A 27,169-nucleotide genomic window follows, 5' to 3' on the forward strand; every position below is an offset into this window, starting at 1 on the left:
TCTACAACCTATTGCCTGCAGGCTTTACCTGCAGCCGCTGTTTGTTACGTGGATATGCACCGCAGAAGAGATTTATCCAGCTAATTATGGGGAGCTGATAATTTTCAGTGGAGCTCACCCCTTTGTTGTTTCAGATCTATTCCAGACTCCAGCATTCACATTCTCAGTAATTTTTGTTTTAATTCTCTATGCAATTTATAAAAATCCAAGTAAAGTGTGGAAAGCTAGTTACTACGCTGATGTTTTGTTTAAATAATGCAGAGAACTATTCTTTCCTTCTCGTCCTTAATTTATTCTCCATTTGTATTCTTTGCATCTCAGTCATGGTATTCCATCAATCCATAAGCTAAATATAAAGAAGTGTTCAGTCAACGCAAGCTTGAAACAGATCTGACAGCACTGCCTTGTCTCCTTCTTTGGTCTGACTCTTCTTAACATGAAAGTCTGCCAAAAATTTACAAAATGGCTAAATGCAATAAAATTCATGACATCTTACGCTGTCTTTAAATAATTCAGTTTCATGTAGGTGTTTGCTCTGAATTGTGATGCTGGTGATTAATTTTTTTTTAGCTGAGCTGAAAGGAATTATTTTTGAGCGATTTTAAAGATGTGGGCAATGTGAGCAAGTCTCTGTTTCACTGGTACTCTTGGCCACTGTGAGCCATGAAAGCCTTCTGTGTCCACACTGGCAGTCAGACTGGAAGTTGCAGGTGAAAAAGTCATGGTGCTTATCTGATTTGGAATGGTGTGTTGTCCACTTCGGGTACTTTAGGGTAGTGGTGTCCCAATGACATTGCTGTAATTATTGCCTCTGGTGACAGAGGTCACAGGGAAGGGTGAACCTGTTCAGGAACCTCAGTGAGTTGTTACAATCCATCTTGTATTCACTGCAGCTTTGGAGGGGTAGACTTTGGGACCAGTGGCAGACACTTGGTCCAGAGAAGGAAAGAACTGCAGTCATCCAGGTAATTGAATGCAGCCGACCAGCTTGATCTGATTTTTTACATGACTAGTCCCGTGAACCTTCTGGTTAAAGCTGATTCCTGAGATGTTGTTCAGATCTCTGTTGTACCAATGGGGAGTGAGCACCTGAGCTTTCTATTGTCGGAGAAAATAATTTCCTGTACTTGTGTTCTACATGCTTGACAAAGGCTGGACAGTGTGTTGGTCCTTTTGTAGGCTGACTTTGTTGTCAGACAAGTTGCAAAAGGAACTGGTTAGCAGGCGGCATGATAGCATAGCGGTTAGCGTGACACTATTACAGTGCCAGCAATCGGGGTTGAATTCCCATCGCTGTCTGTAAGGAGTTTGCGCGTTCTCCCCGTGTCTGCATGGATTTCCTCTGGGTGCTCCGGTTTCCTCCCACATTCCAAAGACCTATGGGTAGGTTAACATGGGTTTAAATGGGCGGTGCAGATTTGTTGGGCCGGAAGGGCCTGTTACTGTGCTGTAAATAAAATTTTAAAGAAAAGTTTTTTTTAAAAAAGAAAGTTTTTTTTAGAAATCATTCAGCTGAGAACTTTAGTGCTGATTTTATAACAAAGGGGAGTTGTTGGAGAATCAGATGGTTGAACTGAGGACTCCTTCCTGTGGAACTCTTGCAGTGGATTCCTGGGGCTATGGTAACTGGGCTCCATTTGTGGCATCTCCTTTTGCGTTAGATAGGACAACAGACCCAGCCTTTGAACCCTACCCCCCCTCCACTGATTTAAGTTTCCCTACAGTTCCTTGTTGTCACAGTTGGTCAAATGTTGCCTTGCTGTCAATGATGGTTACTTCCACCTATTCCTTGGCATTCTGATTTTATAACCACGTTCAGTTTAAAGCTATGGGTTAGATTTAGACCCAAATGATCCTGGAGGTGTCCAACCTGAACATCAGTGAGTGATGTTGTTTGTTTTGTCACCACTGATCCCTTCCATGACTCTACGGATGATTGAGATGTGGCTGGTAATGTGGTAGTTGATGATGTTGGACATGTTTCAGGGTTTAGATCAGATGTGGATGGGTAATCCTTCATACTGTTAAAGCAATGGCAGTGACATAACTACTGAAAGTCCAGCTGTAGCCCACACGTTCTCAGCACAACATTTATGATACCAAGGTCATTGTACTCAGTGACTTCTGAACATCAGCAAGTTTGGTATCTATGTTATTGGGCTTTTTGGAAGGAGGCCAAGAGGACTCGTCTTGTAGGCACGCTGGGCTAAAGATACCTTCAAACTCTTCAGTTTTGCTTATTCCACTTGCAAGCAGGGCTTCACTTGTTTGAGGGTGGGGGTGTTCATGGAGATGCCTTCTGCTGTTACATGCCTGGGAGTCCACTACATTTCCCACAAATGCTGTGTGTGGCACATTGTCTGTGGTCTGCATCTTTCACCCTTCAGACAGCTAAACTTCACTAGGTTCATACCTTATTCTAAGGTGTGCCTATCACTGATCTTTGTGCACCCAATTCTGCTTCCGATTGAACTGGGTTTGGTCTGCAATCTGGATAGTTAAAGAAATCAGTTTTCTGTTACATAGGGAAAATTTAAAGCAAAGGTTTAAACAAATATGAAAACTAAATGCTAAAAGGTCCATTCAGCATTTGCTGAAAGTGCAGAAAAGTAATTTAGTTAACATTTAAACTGTTCTATTTATTAATATTGTACATTGAATTCCACATAGTTTTGTTGCAATAACTTGAAGGAGAAATACTTGGAGATGCATTGTGGAGCATCTTCATATCCGAACTACTGCTGTACCTCTGGGGAAGTGTGACTTTATTTTAATTATCCATTTATACGCACCCATTTTCAGCAAAGATGATCGTATATAAGGAAGCATTTAAAAGCTTGAGAGTTGGGTAACCAGTACTGAGTGGGTGAAAATTTTAACATCAAAATGGTGCCATGAGTTTAGGATCATCCTTCTGTTCACATTCAGCTCAAAATGTATTCTAGGATTTTTTTTAAGGCAGACTATCATCTGTGAATTTCAAATGTTATGGCATTGTGTTTGTTTATTGGATTTGTGTAACCAAGGTAAAGTTGCTGAAACCTTCAAGGCTGAAAACTGTGATTGTCACAGTCTTGATGTCTGTAGAACTAGTGACAATCTTAGAAAAATCCATATTAGTGATGTATTTAATTACAGAGCAGATTGAAATTGACAGCTTTGGTGACCTGTCTGTGGACTTAAGGTGATAGATGCTTTCATCAACTCCTATTGCTTTAAAATCACTTATTGCTCAAGATAGAATTGCTATTTTATCTTAAAAGATCTACTCGATACATTTATAAATGTTAGACCAAAATAAATTCAAAAGCTACAAATATTTGCTGCAACTCCAGGAAAGGACCTCCTTTTCAGTATGTATAGCACAGACCAGATCAAAATGCTCCATTAATGCTAGAATCAAAAATTTATGCTCAGACTGGTTTGTTTTCGCTGAGAATGGTTAACTTGGAAGGGTTGGAAAATCCAGAGTCTAATTTTGGAAGAGGTTCATCACTTCAGTCAGCAGAAAATGTTCACTTGCTTCATTTCTGAAGATTTTCCATTTCCAAATTGAAGTTACTGAGTTTGGAGGAAAGATAATTCCACAGAAAAAGAGGAAAGTCCTGACTGGGTTTGACTGAAACAAAACATATAAGAAATATTCAGTGGCACTCTCCTCATTCCTTGGCCAGTATCTATCGCTCGTCCAAGGCTTCCAAAACACATGAGTTGGCCTCTTGGCTATTATAGCATTTTGCTGTTTGCAACTGGTGTGAAAATAGTGGTTGCATTTCAAAAGGCTTTGGTTTTGTGACATGAAGTATGAAAGGCAGAGATGGGAGGGAAGTTGCAGTGAAGAAGATATCAGTAATTGGCCATGCAATCATTTGTTGCCCAATGAAGTTGAAATGTTGATTCCCACCAGCATCTGAGCCTGGTCAATCCCACCAACAGAAACCTCCAACATTCCTGTTCATAGGAACACAAGTGGGCCACATGGTTAGTCCTCTACCTGAACTCCATTTACACACATGGAAAAGCTATCAATCTCAGCCATAAATACATACAAATATCGAGCAGCCCTCTAAAGACTCCCAACCCAATAGATGATCTCAGTTTTGTGTCTAACCCCTACCCTAAGACCATGTCCTGAATTCTAGACTTCCCAGCGAATCTCAACATCCATCCTGTCAGGTCCTTTCAGAATTTTGTATGTTGCAATGAGATTGCCTCTCAATATTCTGAACTCCAGAGATCATTTCCCATTTTGCTCAGTCAGGAGGCAGCTACTTCATCCGAAGAATTAACCTGGTAAATCTTACGAGTGTGATCTCACCAAAGCCCTGTGCAATTGTTCCAAGATAAGATAAGGTAAGATATCTTTATTAGTCACATGTACATCAAAACACACAGTGAAATGCATCTTTGCGTAGAATGTCCTGGAGGCAGCCCACAAGTGTCACCACACTTCCGGCACCAACATAGCATGCCCACAACCTCCTAACCCGTACGTCTTTGGAATGTGGGAGGAAACCGGAGCACTCGGAGGAAACCCACACAACACGGGAAGAACGTACAAACTCCTTACAGACAGTGGCGGGAATTGAACACGTGTCGCTGGCGCTGTAATAACGTTATGCTAACCGCTACACTATCGTGCTCTTGTACTCCAAATCCCTTACAATAAAGGCCAATGTTCAACTTGTCATCCTAATTGCTTGATGTGACTGCATGTTGATTTTCTCTGATTCATGTGTGAGGACACCCAAAAATATCTGAATGTCAACGTTTGCCTGTTTCTAGCCAAATAAAAATACTGTTTCTTATTCTACCAAGCAAAGTGAATGACTTCACAGTTCTCCTCATTGCACACTTTTACCACATTCTCACCCAGTCCCTTAATTTGCCTCATTTCTTGACAACCTCTTTGCTTTGTCCTCATGGCTTACTCTTCTACCTACCTTTTGCATCATAAGATTTGGAAAATTTTTGTTGGTCCCTTTATCTAAATGATTAACATAGATTCAAAGTAGCTGAGGCCCAAGCGCTGATCTTGGCAACACTCCATTAGCTGCAGTCTGACAACCTTTATTCCTAGTTCTTCTGTCCATCCATTAGTCCTCTATCCATGATTATATATTACCCCAACACTATGAACCCTTCCTTCATGCACAACCTTTTTGTGTGACACTAGTGGGCGTGGAGAGGATGTTTCCATGAGTAGGAGAGTCTAGGATCCAAGGGCAAAGCCTCAGATTAAGGGGGATGTCCCCTTAAAATTGAGATGAGGAGAAATTTTTTCAGCCAGAGGCTGGTAAATCTGTGGAATTCGTTGCCACGGAGGGCTGTTGAGGCCAAGGGTGTATTTAAGGCAGAGACTTGATAGATTCTTGTTTGGTAACGGGGTTAAAGGGAGAAGGCGGGAGAATGGGGTTTAAAAAAAGCCACGGTTGAATGGTCAAGCAGACTTGATCCGCTGAATGGCCTAATTCTGCTCCTATATCTTATGGTCTTATCAAATACCTTTTGAAAGTCTAAATATACAGCAACTATTGGTTCTCCTTTCATGTGCCCTGCTGGGTAAATAAGACTCTAATAAATTTGCTAAACATGGTTTCCCTTTCATAGCCTTATGTCTTAAGTCTGCCTTAACATGTTAAGTATTTTTTCTAGCTGCTCTGTATCACCTCCTCAATAACTTACCTCAGTACTTTCCTAATAACTGGTATCAGACTAACTGGCTGGCAGAGTCACCCTTTCTTCCTCCCTCTTCTTCATGAACATTCCCCAGAATGGTGGACACAACCTTGATTGCGCCTGCGGGAACATTTTGAAGTTTTTAAACTTGTTTCTTTTCTTTTTGAGAATTTTTTTGCTTTTTATCATCCTTGTGCAGCACTACCTCCAAACTTTTCTCTCTCTCAACGGTTATATTACGCAGCATAACTTTCTGTATTGACGCATATCAAGTTCCATTCTTATTTAAATGATGGAGCATGCCTTTTGCTGCTGTAAACAAAATCTGTTTTTATCTTTTTAGAAATACTTCACTCATGGCAGTTTTTTCTTTTATCACCCAATTTATCTGGAAAAAAAAGGGGTAAAAAAGCAAATAGTCTTGGTAATAATGGCCACAGAACTTGTAGGACTATCAGGAAAAATAAACCCCACAAGGTTTATTCATGACATCTGGGTTGAGTAGGGGTAGAATCTGCCCTTCCTACTCAGTGTGGCCTTGAAGTGTCTGGAGTCCTGCAGCAATGTGGTTGACTATTGAGTATCCACTGAAGAGGATGGGAAATGCACTGTGGGACCATTACTAACAAGTTAAAGCAGAAAAAGAATGAAAGTGAATGGATCACCTAGTGCTTGCCCTGGGCACCAAATTCAGGTGTTGTAAAGTCAATTCCAGTGCAGACAATCTTGCAAAGTCCTTCTCACACATTTCTGGGGACATTAGTCTAACCAACGGACTAGTCAAGCAACAGCCTGACGTAGTGTATTCACAGAATCATTGGAGACAGGCAGCCTGCCAGACTCCTCTGTCATTATGGAGACTGCAGATGCTGGAATCCGGAGGTAAAAACAAAATGCTGGAGGAACTCAGCAGGGCAGGCAGCATTTTTGGAGGGAAATGGACAGTTGACATTTCGGGTTGAGACCCTTCATCTGGACTGAAAGATCGAGGGAAGATGGCCAGTATCGTGAGGGGAAGAGGTGGAGCAAGAGCTGGCAAGTGATAGGTGGATCCAGGAGAGGATGGGTGATTGGCAGATGGAGGAGGGAGGAGTGGAATAGCGACGGAGGTTGGAAGGTGATAAGGAGAGGCAACAAAGGGCTACAGATGGAATGTGATAGGAAAGGAAGGTGGGGCATGGAACCAAATAAAGGAGGTGGGGTGGGGGGACGTAGTAGGAGGAATTTATGGGTGATGGAGTGGGTGGAGGAGGAGAAAGAAATGGGGTGATCGGGGGATGTGTGGGTGTGTGTAAAAGGAACTGGGTAAATAAGAGGAGAGCGAGAATAGGGACGGGGCGGGGAGCAGGTCACCTGTAATTGGTATACCTAGACAAAGTCCTTTACTTCCCTCGCTATTTGTTGTTCTATGTATAGTGCATTGGTCCCTCGAAAGCACTTGGTAAAAATGTGTAAAGAAAATTTCTACCTAAAGTAACTTTATTTCATGAAGAAAATGACAGAAATGGAAAGAGAAAATAAATTGCAAGTTTAAAAAAAAAGTCCTTATTTATGCATCACCTTCTCGCATCTCTTGGAACTGTCCCAAGCACTTAACATTTAATTAATTACTTCTGAAGATCAGCACTGTTATGTAAACAACAAGGTGAATGATGGATTAATCTTTGTTAGCTGGAGAGTAATGATGGACATCAGGAGAAACCTCTTCTTCAAATCTTGTTGTGATGTTTGCCTAAGTGTTCAAATTCTGGACTGGGACTTAGCTCTTACCTGGCAGAGCCAAATTATCAAAAGAGTGAAGTTTAAAAGGACACCACAGAATCCAGAAAAGAGCAATGGATTTCTAGGTCGAATGACTTTGAAACTGGACCAGCAGACTTCTAGCCACACCAGTTTTTGTGAGATATGGTTTCATTACTCACAAGTGGTTCTCCCACAGAGAGATTCATTATAGATCAGTTACTGCTAAAATATGACAGTGATATGCCAATTGCTATCATGCCACAATACACACTTTCCCTGGCGTAGGTTACTCCGTGTCCTGCTGTTACTGAAAAATGCAGAGCCTTCTGAATATTATTTTTATAATACTACTTGCCGGTTTACAAAAAAAAAAGCAAACTTTGGTCTTCCTGCTGCAAAAACCTTCAGTCCTGTAATTTATTGCTTTGTTTTGTTCCACGCAATGAATTTGTAGTATTATGATGTTTGGAATTGTTTCCTTGCTTCTTGAAATCTTCCACTTGTTTTCCCCTTTTTTTTTAATATAGTTACAAATTGACTTTTGTTATTTTCTGTGGTGGATTGGTAATTCTTCCTGAGGTCATTGCTATAAAACTGCATTGTTAATCTTGGGCACACCATCAGGTGGTCATTGGATATAAGTTGGCCTGCAACATCATAAATCAGCAGCAAAGGAGCCTCATCAATATGCTCTTCTGATCTGGTTACCAACATCAGTCTCCCCTAAGCAAAGCAAAAAAAAAATCAAAGCTAACTGTGTGTTTGGTCTTTTTTTTTGTTATTCAGTTGCTTAAAATGTCAGGGGTAAACATAAAGCAGCTTTGTGCTCTCCAGATACAAGTTAAATGTAGGCTATTTATGTTGTAGAAATGCGGCCATTATTTTGCATCACTGTTGTAGTTTTCAAATTGAAGCTGTTAGATGGATTGTAGACTGTCTTTACTAAATTTGTCCTGAGAATTATGCACTTTAACTTTATGGCTTAAAATTACAAATGTTGGTCAATTTTTTCAAACCATATTTAAAATAAATATTCTAATAGTAACAGGGAGAAAAAGTGAACATTTCTTGGAGCTACTGCTTTTGTTTGTATCTAATGGAAATGAAATTAGATGTTGGGTTTTAAATGATTTCTTTTTACCACACATTGTTCTGTAATTACTGTTTCCCACAACCAGCTTCCAGTGATCAACCTGGTACCTTGATGGCAAGTCATGCTCAACTGAAGTACTTAGCGGGAGGAACCGCCATAAAGGAGCAGAGAGCGCGCTGGGAAAGAAAAAGGATTCGGACGGCAAAAGAGTTAATTGAGACTGAACAGAGGTACTTCGAACAGCTGGAGTTGGTTGTAGTGGTAAGGATGTAATGGAGAGCTCTGCCGAAACATGTATGACCACATGCTACGTTCACAGTTTCTCTTTTCAGAAACATTCTCATAAATGTTTTAACAGTCTTATATTTTAGTATTTTATAGAGATTTTAAAGGCAAAGGGGACTCTGCGACCAGCTGCACAAGATGCCATATTTTGCACCTTCAAGTCCATCCATTCAGTAAATAGGTACACTATTTTAAAATGTTAGTTTTAAATTCCTTTCTCTGTAAAACATTGCTTGTTGATCTCTTAGTGAAATTAAAAGCCAATTGTTGCTTCTGAAGCACATTCAGATGCCCTAAAGGTATGCCAAAGGCCCTATATAAATGCAAGCTCTTACCTTTCAGGAAAAAAAAAGTCAGGATGAAAACTAATGAGAGAAAACCAAAGCTCAAAAAGGCACCAACTGAGGCAGTGAGTTTATGGTGCGATTGGTTGAGTGAAGCATGTATTGAGAAGAACTGGATATTCCTCCTCAAGATGAATGTGTTCATTTTGCTTGAATCAGCAGGAGTCACATTTTTTTGAAAGAGCAAGGATTTGAGGGTTATAAGGAACTGGCACAGAAGTGGAGTTGAGGCCAGCGTAGATCAGCTGTGATCATATTGAATGGAAGGGCAGGCTTGACTCCCGCTTGCATTATCTTCTGGCCTTAGTTTAAAGTCAATCAATGGATCTAAACTCCAATGATGTACCTTCTCTGCACTTTCTGCTATTTCTGGTCTGCTGTGAGATGTTAACTTAGATTATACCCTCTGTGCTCGAACAGGCTGGACACATCATCCTCACAGTCTGTACATGACTGTCATCGGTTCAATCCAAACTGATGCTCCTCTGTATTATTTTCCATTTTACCTGGTTGACTTTTGTAGGCTAGCATTGGGCCAAAGGCCTTTAAGATTCTATTCAGAAACTCCTGAGGATATAACTGGTATAATAGATAATAGAATAGAAACTAGTGGATGTGACACACATTTTTTTTTAGGCTTTGATAAGAACCCTCACAAGTCAAAAAGGTTGGAGCTCATGGAAATATGGGTAATATTCTGGCATGGATTGAAAATTGGTTAACAGACAAAAGGCAAGGAGTTGGAATTAATAGATCTTTCTCAGGTTGACAGGCTGTGTATAGTCAGGTACTGCAGGGATTGCTGCCTGGATCCTAGCTATTCACGATCTATGTCAACAGTTCAGTGAGGGGACGAAATGTCCTATGAGCTAATTTGCTAACGATACAAAACTAGGTGGGATTGTGAGTCAGGAGGAGTATGTAAAGATGCTTTGGAGGTACAGACCGGCTCAATGAGTGGATGAGAACATGGTGGATGGAATTTAACCTAGAAAAATGTGAGGTCATCCACTTCAGTGCAAAAACAGAAAAGCAGAGTATTATTTTTAAAGGTGAGGGATTGAGAAACATCAATGCTTAGGGGAATCTTGGTGTCTTTACACATACTCCTGAAAGCTAACATGCAGGTGAAACAAGCAATTAGAAATACAAGTGGTATGTTGGCTTTTATTATGAGAGAATTTGAGTACAGGAGTTAAAATGTCTCACTGCAATTTTATATAGCCTTGGTGAGACTGCATCGAGAATATTATGTGGTCTCCTTACCTAAAACAGCATGTACTTGCCATGGACAGGATGCCGTGAAGATTCACTGCTGGTTTCTGAGAGAATGCATTTGCCGTCTGAGGAGAGATTGAATACAGTAAGCCATCATTCTCTAGAGCTTACAGAAATGAGAGCTCTCATTGAATCTTACAGAGTTCTTATTCAGCTTCTCAGGGTGGATGCAGTGAATGTACTTTCTCTGGCTGAGGCATCTAGGACCAGGGGTCCAAAACTTAGACGAATGGGTAGGCCATTAATGATGGAGATGAGGGAGTTCTTCATTCATAGGTTGATGATTACTGTGTATTTTCTACCAAGCAGGGGGCTGTGGAGGCTCAGTCATCGAGTTCATTCAAAATAAAGGCTGATAGAATTCTGGTTAATAAAGAAATGAAGGGATATGTGGATAGTGCAGAAAAATGATGCTGAGATAGAAGACCACTCTGATCTTTTTGAATAGCAGCACGGGCTTGAATGACTTGATGGCCTATTCTTCAGCAGCTACACTTCTTGATGCTACACACAAAGTGCTGGAGGACCGAAACAAGTCAGGCAGCATCTGTGGAGGGAAATAGACAGTTGACATTTTGGGTCGAGATCCTTCGTCTGAATCCAGGGATCAGAAGAAGGGTCTATGACCCAAAACATCAACTGTCCGTTTCCCTTCATAGGTGCTGCCTGGCCTACTGAGTTCCTCCCAACGCTTTGCGTGTTGCTCCAGATTCCAGCATCTGCAGTCTCTTATGTCTCTAGATTGATGCCATAAAGTTATGAAATTCTGAAACAAAATGGGAAATGGAATTGCTTCATAAATTGGGCAGTATTTGTGGAGATGGGAGAAAAAAGAGTTTCAAAAAATCGGGTCACTGATCTGAAAGATTAGTGCTGTTTCTCTCTCCACAGATGCTGCTTGACCACTGAGTATGCCCAACGTTTTCTGCATTGTCAGATTTGAGTATCTGCAGTATATTCTGAGAACTGTAGAATATACTTGGCTTTCCAAATTTACTATGATAGGCTTCAGGAATCCTTCCTCAGAACCTACCTGGCCGACTCCAATTCAACAGAGGTCAGAGTCCACCTGCCAGACTGCAAATTGTAGAAGCACAAGTGATCTGGGCTTCATCTGACCAAGAGCTGAAGACATGATGGCAGCATTGTATCTCTGATTTTCCAACCTCCACCCCCTTGGGTGTGGTTTCATTGCATCTCTCCTTTATAAAGAAACTATAGACCCTGCCACAGAGAATAAAGTATTAATTTTATGAAGTTGTAAAAGAATAATTAGAATGTGAGGCATGTCACTCAGCAGCATACTTTTTTATTTGGATCTCACACAGGACACTGTTGAGTGATCTTGAGGATGGGAAATTTGGGCTGGGCTTTGACAACTTCTGCCCTCACCTGCAACTGTATACCACCTACACAGATAACATGGAGCATGCTCTCAAAGTCTTGCAGGTAATGCAACCATGATGAGCCATTGTGGGTACGATTGCAATGATTGAAAAGTATGTACAAACCTTCAATTTGTTGTTCGTCCCTCAGTGATCCTGTTGAGGAGAAGAAGATGACGTTAAACTGAAATCAATCTTTTTAAAGTAAGGCTAATTGTTCAATGAAGTTTGCCCCCTTTCTAATTAAATTTGGCATGTGATACACCCATTTTAATGTAGACTTTGCAAATTCTTCACAATCTTTGCTCATTAGGGTCTTTGCTGTCATCTTTTGGTGAAACTTGCTCTTTCCTTAATGAATTCTAGTTTTGCTTGGACAGATTGCTCAGCTTTCCTTCACCCCTATCGTTATGAAGGCACTGTCTTGCTCCTTCAAAGGTTGAAGGAGTAAAATCATGGAGTCACCTCTTTGACAGTTCCCAACCTATGTACTTATTTATCTCTTTGAGACCCTGAGCTAGAGAGAGATATCACTGTCTTAATTAAGAAGAAGGATGTGACCATGGTAAATTGACTGATTTCATTGATTAAGGACTAGCTGTACAAGTAACATTGATTTTAACAGTGGGTCTACATAAATGTAATTGTTGGAACATGGGGCTGCATAATTAGGACGATGTGACAAAGAGTGGTAGGTTTGTCCTTTTCAACCTTCAGTATCGTCCCTGTGCATAATAATGTGCCCCTGTGAAATTAGTTTAAATCGAAAAATGTTATGAAATATTTTCTCAGTGTGTGAGAGTAACATATTTTATCAGTGTCTAATGGTCTTTTAATTAATGTGCATCTCATGTTCTGTTTTAGGGACAAATTAAGAAAAATAAACAATTTGCACGATTTAAAAAGCTTCAAGAATCTCGACCAGAATTCCAAGGGTTGAAATTAGAAGATTTGCTTCCACTGCCTCATAAGCGTATTTATCAGTAAGTAGGCTCCGGTTATTGTAATCTTTTCCCTATTATTTTTTTCATCACGAACTCGCACAAGCCGTTAAGTTATTTGCTAACATTTAAATGCTAGACCATAGAAATTTGTGAATTTAATCTCTTGGTGGCAAATGAATTGAAGCTAGTCCTAACTCTCATTCATCTGGTCATTAGGGCCTGTGCAGATGAAATCGCACTTACCCAGATGAATCTAGTTGATTGATTTTGAATTATTCACTCTTCTGCTTATGTGTTCCCCAGTCTCTTGGCTATATTTTAACACCTTTAGTCACAAATGACATATGATCTTGAGTTATTACCTGATTTCTAATTTCATGACTCGTTGTATACATCAAACAAATCGTGGTCCCTACTTAACTTTCATTACAGATAGTCTACATGTCAAACTCCAGTCCTGGTGCCTAACAATCCTACGCTAGTGCTCTTTGGTAAGAAATTTGAAGAGTATTATTGGAGGATGGTACTGTGGATGAGTCTGCTTTATCCTGACAGCAACTAACTTTGTGACAATTAATGTTTTGCCTAGTGCTACAGATTTTTCACATGGGGTGGAATTCTGGGCCTGTGCACATTTCTCCATTTAGTGGCTGCTGGCAAGGCCAGTATTTCTGCCCATCTCCAGCTGCCCTTGTAAAGGTGGCAGTCAGCCATTACCTTAAACCGCTACAGGCACAATACTATTTCAGTCCACTGTCTGGACCCACAAGAGAGCAATGTTACATGTTTTATTTTCAGGTTGCTGTGTGACGTGGAGGTGATCATATGCCCATGCACCGTGACCCTTTTCCCAACTTGAGGTCAGTGGTCATGGGCTTGCACACGTTGCTGTTGGAGGAACATTGCTGAGTTACTAGAGTTAGCACTATGGTACTGATGGCAGCGAGAATGGAATGGCTCTATCTCTCTATCTATTCTCTCATGCTTTCGCCCTTATTTTCATTTTTTTCTCGTCGCCTTTTTCCTCTTCTGGCCTCCTTTCCTCCTTCTCATCGGCCCTTCTTCCACACCCTTGGCCCTCCTTCCCACTCCTACACCTACTCTGACTCAAAGCTGCAGACCCCTCTGTCAAATCTTCAATTGCAATGCATGTTGTGTGAAGTGTTTCAGAAAGGCACTATATGAATGCAGTTTGCTCCTTCCTTGCATTGGGATTGCACCTTCATATAAAAAAAAAATGAGAACCACATCACCCCCACTGGGATCTTTCAGTTGTCCTGTAGGTCACTTTCAAGAGTCCAAAGATCCCTCAAATCTCATGCCCCATCCTTTTGTGTTTCAAGGTTAGTACCAACTGCCACTGATCTTTGTTTTGCAATTTTCAGATTGACTAGGATCTTTACTTTCCTTATTTCATTTTTGCTCTTTGAGAGGATGTGTTGATCAGTTGCTCCTGATACAAAAGTAGGTGGGTAATCAAGTTGACAGGAGGACATAGAAAGCATGCAAGAGGATATAGACAGGTTAAGTGAGTGGGCAAGAAGTTGATAGATATTATGTGGGAAGATGTGAAGTTATCCACTTTGGAAGGAAGAATGGAAAAGCAAGTTACTATCTCAATGGAATGAGACTACAAAGGGTTCGAGAGGGTCTTCATTCATGAAATGGAAAGGGTTGGGATTTGAATATCAAAGTCAAGGTTATTTTCATATGCACAAGTACATGTACGCACAGGTGCAATGAAAAACTTACTTGCAGCAGTATCACAGGCACATAGCATCAGATAAGCAGCATTTACAAGAAAAAACATAAATTAAACATAATTTTTACAAGAAAGAACACCATGTCTATTTTAGTGCAAGGTGATCAAGGTAGTCATAGTGTTGCTAAACTGTAGTGATTAGGGTTGTGCTGGTTGGTTCAAGAACCAAGTGCTTGAAGGGAGGTAGTTGTTCTTGAACTAGGTGTTGTGGGACTTCAGGCTTCTGTACCTCCTGCCCGATGGTAGCTGCAAGAAGACGACATGGCCCGGATGGTGGGGATCTTTGATGAAAGGATATAACAGCTAATTAAGAAGGCTTATGTAAAGTTTATCTATGCAATTGCAAGACAAGTGGATTATAAGAGTTGACAAGTTTTGAAGCAACTTTACAGAGTGCAGGTGAGTCTGCACTTGGACGACAGTTTTGGTCTCCATATTTAAGGAAGGTATACTGTAGTTGCTTTGGACGAAACATAACAAAGGTTCTCTCAGTTGATTCCTGGGATGAAGAGGTTGATATATGAAGAAAGGTTGGACATATACTCATTGGAAAATAGATAAACGAGAGATAATCTTAATGAAACACAAAATTCTGAGGGATTGACAGGATCAATGCTAAGTTTCCCCTTATTGGGACTATCTAGAACAAGAGCACACGGTTTCAGGTTTTCATGGTCTCACTTTTGCAACACCTTACTACTTTGTCTCTGCTGCAGATTTTGACCAGGTGAATGTTTGAATAAATAACCCCTTTTCCCCTTGGCTATTTTATCTCTGCTGGTAGAAACACATTTTTTAGTCTTGCCAAATTTCAAGATTTACTGTCTTGGTCCATGGGGAAATGTTAATATTCTGGTTAAGAGGGTGTTGTTTCTCTGAGGAACTACAATTTCCATCAGATTTTGTATACTGTCATTCATAAATTAAAGGCTCATTTATTATTAATTTATCTCCCCCAGTGCAACACTCAGACCTCAGATTATTAGACTGCGTAAAATGAACATTTGAGCAGTGGAGAATTATCAGCAGAAATCCTTAGGCTTAATGTCAATAGAAGTAAATTTACACAGAAGTTGTTCCCAGCAGGACACTACTTGGTGTTTTTAAAAACATGTAATTATACTTGGCAAGTTGCCAAAGTTTTGGCAACACCTCCGAAACCTGCAACATCTCCACCTGAATGGACAATGACAGCAATGGAATGAGGAGGTTCTGTTCCAAGGTGGACTTTGGGAATGGATTACTGTTTCTTTAATGCTGGTTCTCAATCCTGGAACTCAGTACCTAATGCAGCAGGACAGGAAAGCACCTCATCACCTTGAGTGACACTTGGGGTGAGCCTTGTATTCTGGCCTTGCCAGTGACACACCCTTCTACCGAGAGAATTTTAGAAATAAATTACATAAAGAAAATATATTTATGGCCATTTAAAATGGAAACATTGGTCTTATTGAGGACACAGGAAAGGGGAAAAGGGCTTGCATTTCTGTTGCACCTTTCACCTCCTCAGGACATCCCAAAGTTTGTTACAATGGTGAAATATTTTGTAACTTATGATGACTGTACATGGTAGGAAAAAATCAGAGGTAATTTGTGTTCATCTCAGTTAAGCCAATGGTCTTCTAGCCACTCACACATTCTTTATCCCTTGTACTATTTATGTACAAGTTGTTGGTCGCACTTGGAGTATTGTGCGCAGAGCCGGTTGCCATACTGTAGGAAGAATATGATTAAGCTGGAGAGGGTGCAGAAAAGATTCCCAGGGCTGTTCTCTGGACTGCAGGGCTTGAGTTATAAGGAAAGATTGGATAGGCTAGCACTGTTTTCTCTGGAGCAAAGGAGGGGTGACCTTCAAAGATGTTTATAATACTATGAGGGGCAGAGATGGGGTAGATGCTCACAGTCTTTTTCCCAGGGTAGGGCATAGGTTTAAGTGAGGTGGGAAAGATATAGAGGGGATCTGAGGGGCAAGTTTTTCCACAGAGAGAAATGAACTGCCAGAGGAAGTGGTAGAGGCTGGTACAGTTACAATGTTTAAAAGACATTTAGACAGGTCCATGGATAGGAAGGATTTAGAGTGATATGGGCCAAAAGCAGGCGAATGGGATTAGTGTAGCTCGGCACCTTGATCAGCATGGACGAGTTGGGCTGAAGGTCCTGTTTCCGTGCTGTATAATTCTATGAATCTAAATCCAAAACTGCTGGTTATAAACTTCCATACATCGAGTTCACTCACTTGTATTCTTAACCTCATACTAACTTTGGTTTTGCCTCTTTCCAGCCTCAGATAAAAGAACACAGTCCTCCAGATTCCTTTCTGGTTTCTGTCCTTGCTTGAGTCTCGCCATTCTCTTCCCGTGTCTCAGGACCCTCCCCCATCACACTCACACGGTCCTCTTGTCCATTCATCTATCAAGTCACTGCTGCAGGTTACATCTTCATGGTGCTACTCTCTGCAGTTCTTTCCCCTCTTCTACCCTCTCCGCCCCATTAAACCTTCCGCTCCCCTTTCTTTGCAAGTCTATCTCCTCAATCAAGCTTTGGTTTACTACTCTTAATCTTTCTATCTTTCTTGTTATGTATGCAAAGGTGCTTCATAAGTTACTGTTGATTCAGGCTATATGGATATAACTGAGTTTTATAAGCAATCAGGTCCATTTGATGCAAAAAATTTTCTTGAAGCATTGCATTCTCATACATCCCAGGGTGGAAATGTCAAATACTGGAGGGGATAGCTTTGAGCTGAGAGGGGGAAAGTTGAAAGGAGATGTGCGGGTTCAGTTTTTTTTTTACACAGAGATTGGTGGGTGACTGGAACACACTGCCAAGGGCAGTGGTGGAAGCAGATGTGATGGTGCATTTTATGAGGCATTTAGGCAGGCACATGAACGTAGAGGGAATGGAGGGATACAGATCATGTGAAGGCAGATGAGATTAGTTTATCTCATCGTCGGCACAGACAACGTGGGCCGAAGGGCCTGTTCCTGTATACTCTGAATATACTCAATATTCAGAACATACAGAGAGGTGATTGATCCTTTGAAACCTGAAGGATCTTTCAGTACAATGCAGGTTGGGTAAAATTACACATCAGCCATAGAAAGGTTGGATTGTTCTTTCTTGCTCTGCCTTCCACACCAGGGGATTTGATGCAACCCTGGCTATATCCTACATCAGTGAAAACGGAGCTTGCCAGCCTCTCCACTGCGCCTGCCAACTGTGGGCAGGCAAATTGCTTAAACCAATACAGTGTTGCTATATTGGTATCCAGTGGGATACCAAGCTGCATGGCCTCCAAGTCGATGCCAAGTGTTAGTATGCTTCGGATGTGTGACCTAGGTGGCAGTATGCCAGCATTTTGTCCCCATGCCCAACACATGCAGGAGCAAAGGCATAGCTCTGGAATCAATGGCACTCAGAGTGGCTGATTTGTTTTAATGAAGCTGCTGACTTGTATGGTGCTGTCTATCAAGCCAGAAAGATCCAGTAAAGAGGCTTGAACTCCACCTGAAAGTTGGCAGCACTGTTTGCAGAGGAGATCTCACGTTCCTTGCCCTGAGAGCTTTGGGTGTGCAACTGTATCATCATAGCCTGGTTTTGTCTTCCGTCACCTCAGACAGAAAGGGTGACTACTTTTTGCTGAACTCTCCAATGATCTAAGCATAGAAGGATCACCTCTGGGGAAATAAGCACAAGGTTTTTTTTTAAATGACTGACTCCAGTTAATCAAAATAATTCAATGCAGCCATTCAAGTTGGGTGAAAGAAAATTCTGATTTATAAAATCTGACATTTGATGTTCAAATTTTGTTGGCAATCAAGTATGAGGGACATTATGATAAACTAGTTAAAAATTCAGAAGTAGCATTGCTTATGGATGTTTAAAATATTGTGCTCATCGGTTCTCTTTATCTTTCCTTCCTCTTCTCTCCTTGGCCTCTGGAGCCAATTAAATAGGGGGAGTGCGAGAGATCAGAATCCTTGGAACACAGATCTAAGAGGTTTCTAAGGCAGGGAGAGATTACAGAGAGCAACTTAAACTCCAATCGTTGTCTTGGGTTTTAAAAGAATTAATTCTTGCTTTTCTTGTTTGTTGCATCAATGTATTAGTGATCACTTGAGTATGCGTGGCTTGAACCATTTTTCAGCACTGCAATCTGAAGGAAAAGATGAGAAAACAAGGGCAAAGGTTTAAGGTGCAAGGCAGGAGTTTTAAAGGAGATCTGAAATGTTTTACGCGGAGAGTGCTTGTTATCTGGAACGTGCTGCCAGAGGAAGTGGTGGAATCAGATGCAATCACTATGTTCAAGAGGCATTTAAGTGGACACTTAAATAGGCGAGGCATAGAAGGATACTGTTCTAATGTAGGCAAATGGGATTAGTGTAGATGGGTAAAAACGTCAACTTGGACATGGCAGGCCAAAGGTCCCAATTCTGTTCTGTACCACTCTAAGGCTCTGTGTCTTTGTGTTGGGTAAAGTAATAGATGATGAGTACAGACTGTCCCTGGGTTACAAATGCTTGACTTATGGACATCCCTACATACGAAGAGCTCCCATAATATTATTAAATTCAAAAGTCTGATGGATGTACATACATTCATTCCTACACATGGCAGAACTAGTTTCCTCTTTCTCTCCATTTTTAGTAGTTCTTTGTTATCAGGCTTGTGTGCCTTTGACATTCATTACAATACTGTGGAGATATGGTTACCATATCAAGTGATTTTTGTGCATTCTCTGATTTATGGACAAAATCGACTTAAGACATCTGTAAAAATGGAGCTCATTATTCAGGGATAGTCTGTACTTAGGAACGTGAGTAAGTCATTTAGTCCCTCCTGTCTGTTGTGCCATTCAATGATCTAACACTGTATTCTTGCCCTGATGTCCCTCAATACCTTTGCTTAACAAAAATCGATTAAACTTTGATTTGAAATTAACATTGATTGAGCTTCGATTGTCATTTGCAAAAAAGAATTCCAAACTTCAGCCCTTTGGATGGAGAGGTATTCCTGTCTTCATTTCTGAAAGTTCTGGCTCAAACCTTTGGGCTCTATATGCCTGATACTCCTGGAGTCCCCAGCAAGGACATTTGTATTTGTGTTGGTATGTCATACAGTACAGAATCAGGCCCTTCAACTCACTGAATCCATGATGATTGTCAAGCACCTACTTGCATTACTCCCATTTTATTCTCCACCATCACCTCCTCCCAAATTCTGCCACTTACCTATACACTCGGGGCAATTTACAGTGGCCAATTGACAACCCAATCTACAAGTCTTTGGGCTGTGGGATGAAACAGGAGGAAACCCACCCAGTCACATGGAGAATGTGCAAACTCCACACGCATAGTACTGGAAGATGGGGGTTGAACATGGATAACTGGATCTGTGAAAAGCAGCTCTACTATTTGTGTCTCTGTGCCAGCTCTTTCCTCATTAATATCTTGCAAGTTTTGGTCAAAACTTCCCTTAAACTCCTAAACTCGAGAGAATGTAATCCTGTTTTCTGGGATCTCTCTTTGTAGTTTAACCCTTAAAGTACAGGTTCCATTCTGGTAGATCTTTGCCGAGCTCTCTTCAACACAACTTTGTGCATTTGTGGATTCCTATTATTCACCAACCAAATGCACATACAATTAATAGTTAGATATAACATATAATCAATACCTTTTCCAGGTCACAAACATCTTTTTGTTTTAAATTTATTTTATCTCTGTCCATATTTCAGTAACTGTCAAGTTGGCATTTTTTTTGAATTTTTTTTCTGCAAAACTTTTGGATTTTAAACAGTTTACCACATCAAAGGCTTTTACAAATAATAGATTTCAAGTATTTCTGGTTTGCCTTTAGAGTAGCTTTTTATTTTATTAAAAAAAAGTAAGCACTGGACTTGTGAATGACACAACACATTATGTCTCCTGTCACGCTGTATGTAATATGGGATTCTCCCTTAGGCCCAGCCTAGTTGCAACTGGCACCATTCTACAGTAATTAATCTCCGTAGTGATGAAAGCAGCAGGTCTGGGGAAGCTCCTGCTCATGGAAGCATATGCCAGAGCCAGCTGCTGCCACTGTTCAGAGAGGACCAGCACAGTGGAGCACTCCACATTTGACAGACTCCCACAGTGACAGTCGTGCACCATTGGCGTATTAGGCCCAGAGGAGTTCAAACTTGCGTTATGCTGCCCTTTATTACCAGAAAATATCTATCAGGCAATAACAAAATACACTAATTATATGAGAAGCAAAATGTAGACCAGTTTCTGTACAGCAGACCTGTATGTCAAGGCTGTAATGTTTTCATTATACTCTTCCTCCTGGAATGCCAACAACAGGGGTTGTTGATCTAGTTGAATGTGTGCTAATTAGATTCCCATTGTGTGCATGCTGAAGAGTGCAGATTTGACTGCACTTGTCTGGTATCATTCAAATTGTTGAAAGTTTTATCGGAGTTATGGATTGAATGGTGTATTGTTTAACCAGTGAATATTTTGTCATGTTGAATTTATTTGTAGCATTGGTTTTAATTAGGATGTAAGTTGTTGCCAGTTTTGTTTCAGCTGGCACTGGGACTTCTCCAAGACCAAATGTATATTAAATGGAGTGTTGCATTGACACGAGTTATTCTTCAAGGGGGACAACTGACCCAGATTTTTCTGCTTAAGAAGCTGGCGATTTTGCACTGGACATCAGTCACCGTTGAAAATCCCATCAAGAAACTGGAGATGCTGGAATTCTGAAATAAAAACTGGAAATGCTCAGCACATCAGTCAGCAGCTATGGAGAGAGAAACAGAGATAACATTGCAGGCTGAAGTCATTTCATCCAGAGGGCCTTCAACCTGAAGGGTTAACTGTTTCTCGTTCCATCAGCTACCCTTGTAACTGTGTCAAGATTTAGGATGTCCTGGATGTTGACTCAGTTAATTGTTAGCCGACAGAGCCACTCCTCTCCCACATCAAAATCCTTGTGGAGTCCAGCCACCGAGTGTAAACTTCCTGCAGTTTTCCAGCACTTCTGGGAAGTCTGACCATTGTTTTGCAAGGTTAACAAGTCCATTCATTTGAATGGAGGTGAACGATACATAAGTAGAAGATAATTTATAAATAAAATGGTTCATAAATATAAACAGGCAGGGAATGGAGGGATCCTGGCCATGTGCAAGCAGATGGGATTAGTTTGGATTGGCATCGTGGACAACATGGGCTTGAAGGGCCTGGTCCTGTGCTGTACTGTTCCACATTCTAGTGTTCAGTTTTCCATTGTTTTTGAATTTGATGTAACAATTTCGAGATCTGATAACTTCTGAGGCATGGGGTAGCCAGCTGTCATGGCAATGCGTTGGGTTTTTGGTAGGGCTTGTTATTTACCCTGGGGAAAGCCCTGTGCTAATCCATCAGGGTGGAGTCAGCTTCCTGCATGGAGTTCAGGCCAGGTGACCTGCTGAAGGTAGATTGGATACAAGGACAAGGGACTAGGGACCACAGGACGTGAACCAATCCAGGAAGATTCGGGTCATTAGAATGAGCTTATCACTTGTTTCAGCTCATGCTGTTTGTGTGCTGCCCCAGCCAACATTTACCACTCGTTAGTCAGTCTATCCTGCAAAGCCAATGATGCAAATTGATTTTTAAAAAAATTGCAGATTCTGTTCAATTATTGATGCACCCAATGTCTTATGATTTCACACAGAAAAATAGGGGAAATCCAAAGCCTATTTCAACTTCAGATTTTCTTTACTGTTAGAGAAAAAGGCTTAAAAAAAAAGACTTTGTTGGATCCTCTAGCTCAGAAACTCTTTCTAATAGTAGCTTGGATTAGTAGGAAAAAGTTTTGGCAAGTAGTTCATAAAAACAAGGAGATGGAGCAATATTGTATAATGTACGTATAGTGAAGTGCATTTGAAATTAGGCAGAAAAGTTTGACCAGGGTAGTCGTTTTTGCCTGGTTAATGTTGAGTTCTGCTCTTCACCGGGTTCAGCAGTCAAGTCCTAATGTTTTTCCATTCAGGTCCTTGACATTTACCACTGGTTCAGTTCTCGTGTTCCTCTGGGCTTTTTCCCATCATGGCAGAAGACAAATCCTTTAAAGAATCTCAAATGGACTGAGCAGACCAGAGGCTGGGTATCTTGCAGCAAGTAACTTACCTCCTGACACCCTGAAGTACTTCCACCATCTACAAGGCACAAGTCAGGAGTGAGATGGAAAAGTATCCACTTCCCAGAAGGAGTGCAGTTTCAAAGAAGGTCAAGAAGCCCAACACAATCCAGGACCAAGCAAACCATGATTAGTTTTCCACCTAATCTTTGATTCAGTTCACCACTGCAGTGTTCACCATCTACAAAATGCATTGTATTTATCTGCTTGGGCTAGTCCAATGCACCTCCAAAAACTGCTGCCTCTACCTCCTGAAGGACAAAGACTTCAGGCACATTCCCTTCAAGTCAGGCGACACAGCTTCAGCGACCCAGTTTCTATCCCGACCTCTGGTGCTGTCTGTGGTGGGATTTACATGTTCTCCTTGTGATGGCATGAGTTGCTCTCACCCATCCCCAAAAAACATGTGGGTTGGTAGGTTAATTGGTGCTGTGAATTGCCCTTGGTGTAGGTGGGATGGGAATGTGTGGAGAATGGGTTACAGGGAAAATTAGTGGGGCAATGTTATTTCTCTGTGGGCTAACATAGACTCAATGGGCTGAATTATGGGAGAACTTTCACCAGCATGACTGCAGTGGTTCAGGAAGGCAGGTCATCACCACCTTCTCGGACGATTAGGGATGGGCAATAAATGCTATACTTGCCACAGGCACCCAGATCTCAAAAATGGAACAACGAAGCTGACTAACTTTTTCAGCTTGTTCCATGAGGCCATTTCTTATTACTCTGTGCTTGTCACCCTGACTTCCATCCCCCCCCCACCCCCCCATGGCCATCTTCAACAGCCTCCTCGCAAAATGCATTCTAGAGTCATCCACATCTCTCGAACATTTACTGGCTGCCTATCTCTCCCTCAGGGTGATTTTAATGAATTATCAAACTTGGTTTTGATTGAATCAAGGCATCTTTACTCTTTCTCCCATTTTCACCCTCTGCTGGATACAAACTCTGCAATAGATTAACAAACATCTTATTTCTAACTCATTCACTTTGTGCTCTTTTTCCAAGCTGTAGTTGATTGTGAGGGGAGAGATTATTCCTCATTACACATTGCTTTATTTACCAGTGTGTCCTTGGGGACATTCTGTTATTGATGAGCTGGTGGCAGACCAGACATGTGCCTGGACCTGTACACCAAAAATGTTAGACACAGGAGACGGCAGAAGCTGGAATCTGGAGCAACAAACAATCTGCTGGAGGAACTCAGCAGGTCGAGCAGCATCTGTAGGAGGAAAGGAATTGTCGATGTTTCAGGTTGAAACCCTGCGTCAGGACTATTAGTTTACTCAGGATAGCGCAGAGGAAACAGGAATCACTATGATCGAAACTGCAGCAACTTCTCCCTGTAAAAGCAGGGTAATTTTGGTAGGAAAATGCAGCATGTGGCATATAATTCCCTACAAATTCTATGTATAACTTAGATCTAAGTTACTTATAGCAATGCAAAGACTAGGCCTAATTTGACAGTTGTCTCTGGTAGATGATTACATTATCATTGTACACAGCCTTTCGTTATTTCTGGAGCTAGAGTCAGTAATCCAGCAAATACCTTGGCTTGCACGCCACTCATTTTTGTTGACTCCTGGGGCCTAATGAGATCTCATGAAGCATCTCTCCCATTGTGTGCAGAAGTTAAAAAGACTGCTGTCACTTGGCAATTCATCTATGGAAAGAACAAACATACTGTTCTGACAGTGTCCCAACAATTGGAAGGAAATCCTGCAAAAGAAATGAAAAAGAATGCAAGTGGACATTTGAAGAATAGCTTCCTCCCACAACCCCCTTTCTAGCACCTCTCCCCATAACAATAAAATGTCTTTTTGAAGTATGCATTTGTTCCCAATTTACACAAGGTCCATGAAATGTTGGTTACCTTGTGAATATATTATTCTTCCATTCAATCACTAACAGACGATGACCACAAGTTGTATATTCCCAGTAGTGGTATGTCATTGTGCTTCATTTTAATTAAAACGTGAACATTGATAAATAACCTATATCAGAATGTCACATCTTAAAACCATAAGTACATTTGTCATTTTTGCCTCTCATTACTGTCAGTTAAGTTTGGTTTGGGGATTCCCTCTGGTAATGTATTTAAAGCAATTACTATTTCTTGGACAGTTGTTACAATCTGGAAACATTCCTACTTGAAAACTTTAATCATATGAACAGTGCTGAAAAAAAGCAAAAGGTGCAAGAGAATGAGGTCTAGGACCACATTAGACTCGACAGGTCACATGTTTGACCGGTGCAAAGTCACATCGGGCCCGATTGCACTGGCCTGTCCCCTCCATCTGGAATCATTTCGCAAGTTGCTGGGTTAGATACAGAGAGCCCCCTGACCGCTGGCCCTCAGTGCTTCCGACTCCAGCGATTATAGCTTGGTCAGCAAGCAGACTTCGAGTGGTGCTGTGAGGAGTATCCACCACTAAGCAGCTGGGAAAGCTTGGGGTGGGGGCTATTCCATTCATCTTCAAAACTACTATGGTTGAAATTGAAAGAAGTAAAAATATGAAAATTATTAATATTTGTTTTTTTCAGAAAAAGTTAACCAATAAAACATAGTTAAGATTTCATATTTTCTAATTATGTGTTATTAGTTTAAAAACAAAATAATTTAAAAAATGAACTTGCCTTCCTGTTGTCCTAGAATCCCCACCGAAATTAGAGTATGGGACTCTGCAGCAGGTGTGCATTGAGAAGGACTTTTCGGTATTTGGGAGCTGGAATCAACAATCCAAAAAATAGCTCTGCTTGGATGGGTGACTCCCTGGAATAAAATTGGACAACCCCAGCAAATTCAGAAATGTAATCGACTGCACACTGAGTGTGGGGGGAGTGGGAGTGATTGCAGAGTCAGATCTGGGTGTGATGCCTTTTACAGTTGAGTGCATGCAGTCCATTGTTACCAATAAATATTGGCCATTTATATTATTGAAGCCATTTGCACTCTTGTACCAGCCTGACCAACAAAACTGGAGAAAGTAGGAAAAAAAGAAAGAAAAAAGAAAGTTGAAAGCTCTGAGCTTGATCCTATCAGTGTTTCCTATTCATAATTTTCATGACATAGAGTTATATGGCACAGAAACAGGCCCTTCAGCCCAGCTCATCCATGCTGACCAAGGTGTCCACCAACCCATTTCCCTGTATTTGGCTCATATCCCTCTCAACCTTTCCAATCCATATACCTGTCTAAATGCCTTTTAAACATTGGAATTGTACCTGCTTCTACCACTTCTCTTATAGTTTGTTCCATATACTTACCATCCTCTCTATTGGAAAAGTTGCCCTCAGATCCCTTTTAAATCTTCCCCTCTCACCTTAAGCCTGTGCCTCTTAGTTTTAGAATAGGAAGAGGCCGTTCAGCCCATTGAATTCATGCAAGCTTGCAGCAATCCCATCAATTCTCCCACTTATTTTTCTTTCACATCCTCAGTAACTCCCACTGATTCTCCTAACACCAATGTGCCCTGGGGGTAGTCCAGAGTGGCCAATTAAAGTAACAACTTGCAAGTCCTTGGGACGTGGGAGGAAAGCAGAGCACCTGGGGCAAACCCACACCGTCACAGGGAGGAGCAAACTCCACCTGAGTGGTCCCGGGGTGAGGATCGAACCCACGTTGCTGGAGCTGTGAAGCAGCACTACCTGCGGCCCCACTGTGCTAACTTGTGCTGACAAATCATGTACATTTTTTGTAATAAAAATAATAGTATTTAAAACATATATATATTTTATTTCAGATACAAGCATCTGCTGAGAGATTTAACTGGAAACACCAACCCAGATGATCCAGAGTTCCAGCAGCTCAAAAGTAAGTCGCCCTTCTCAACTTTGGAATCCTTCAGTCGATTTTTTTTTCTTCCTTTACTTTTCGTGAGCTGTGCACAGCTGACAAGCTCAGCATTTGTTGCTAAGGTGTTGGCGAGCTGCATTCTCGAACCCCTGAAGCCCTTCTGATGAAGATGCCCCGACAGTGCTATGGAGTTGAGCTTTCTAGGATCTAGACCCAGTTATGGTGAAACAACAGCGCGATATTGCCAAGTCGAGATGGTGGTGGTGTTCCCATATCTGCCTGGTCCACTTTGATGGTATGGGTTATAAGTCTGGGAGGTGCTGCTGGAGTAACTGCAGTGTATTTTGTAAATGGTACATATTTAGGCACTGTGTGCCGTTGGTGGAGGGTGTGGCTATTTGGTAATTGGTTTATTATTGTCACATGTACTGAGATGCAGAGAAAAACTTTTGTGGGTGTACCATCCAGACAGATCATTTCATGCATAAGTACATTGAGGTGGAACAAAGGGGAAAAAAAAGAATACAGAATATCGTGCTTCAATTACAGAGAAAGTGCAATGCAGGTAGACAAATAAAATGCAAGGGCCATGACAAGGTGGATTGGGAGATCAGGAGTTTATCTCTATCATGTGTTTAAGAGTCTGATAACAGCAGGGTAGAAGCCTGATGGTACATGTTCTCAAGCTTTTGTGTCT

The 27,169-nt window shown here is 41.2% G+C and overlaps 1 protein-coding gene across 3 annotated transcripts in view; it reads left to right on the plus strand.

Moving 5' to 3' along the window:
• Positions 1–27,169, plus strand: part of arhgef39 (Rho guanine nucleotide exchange factor (GEF) 39) — a 61,462-nt gene that overhangs the window by 14,458 nt on the left and 19,835 nt on the right. For 2 of the 3 annotated variants that reach the window (XM_052033886.1, XM_052033887.1), the window contains 5 exons: positions 8,601–8,776; positions 8,887–8,981; positions 11,751–11,871; positions 12,672–12,790; positions 26,420–26,490. In XM_052033886.1, the coding sequence (XP_051889846.1) occupies positions 8,601–8,776; positions 8,887–8,981; positions 11,751–11,871; positions 12,672–12,790; positions 26,420–26,490 (582 nt within the window). Of the gene's footprint in view, positions 1–4,257; positions 4,354–8,600; positions 8,777–8,886; positions 8,982–11,750; positions 11,872–12,671; positions 12,791–26,419; positions 26,491–27,169 lie in introns of all 3 variants that reach the window. The other variant, XM_052033888.1, reaches the window with a different exon arrangement.

The sequence above is a fragment of the Pristis pectinata genome, chromosome 19 (genome assembly GCF_009764475.1).
Source record: "Pristis pectinata isolate sPriPec2 chromosome 19, sPriPec2.1.pri, whole genome shotgun sequence".
Classification (NCBI taxonomy): Eukaryota; Metazoa; Chordata; class Chondrichthyes; order Rhinopristiformes; family Pristidae; genus Pristis; species Pristis pectinata.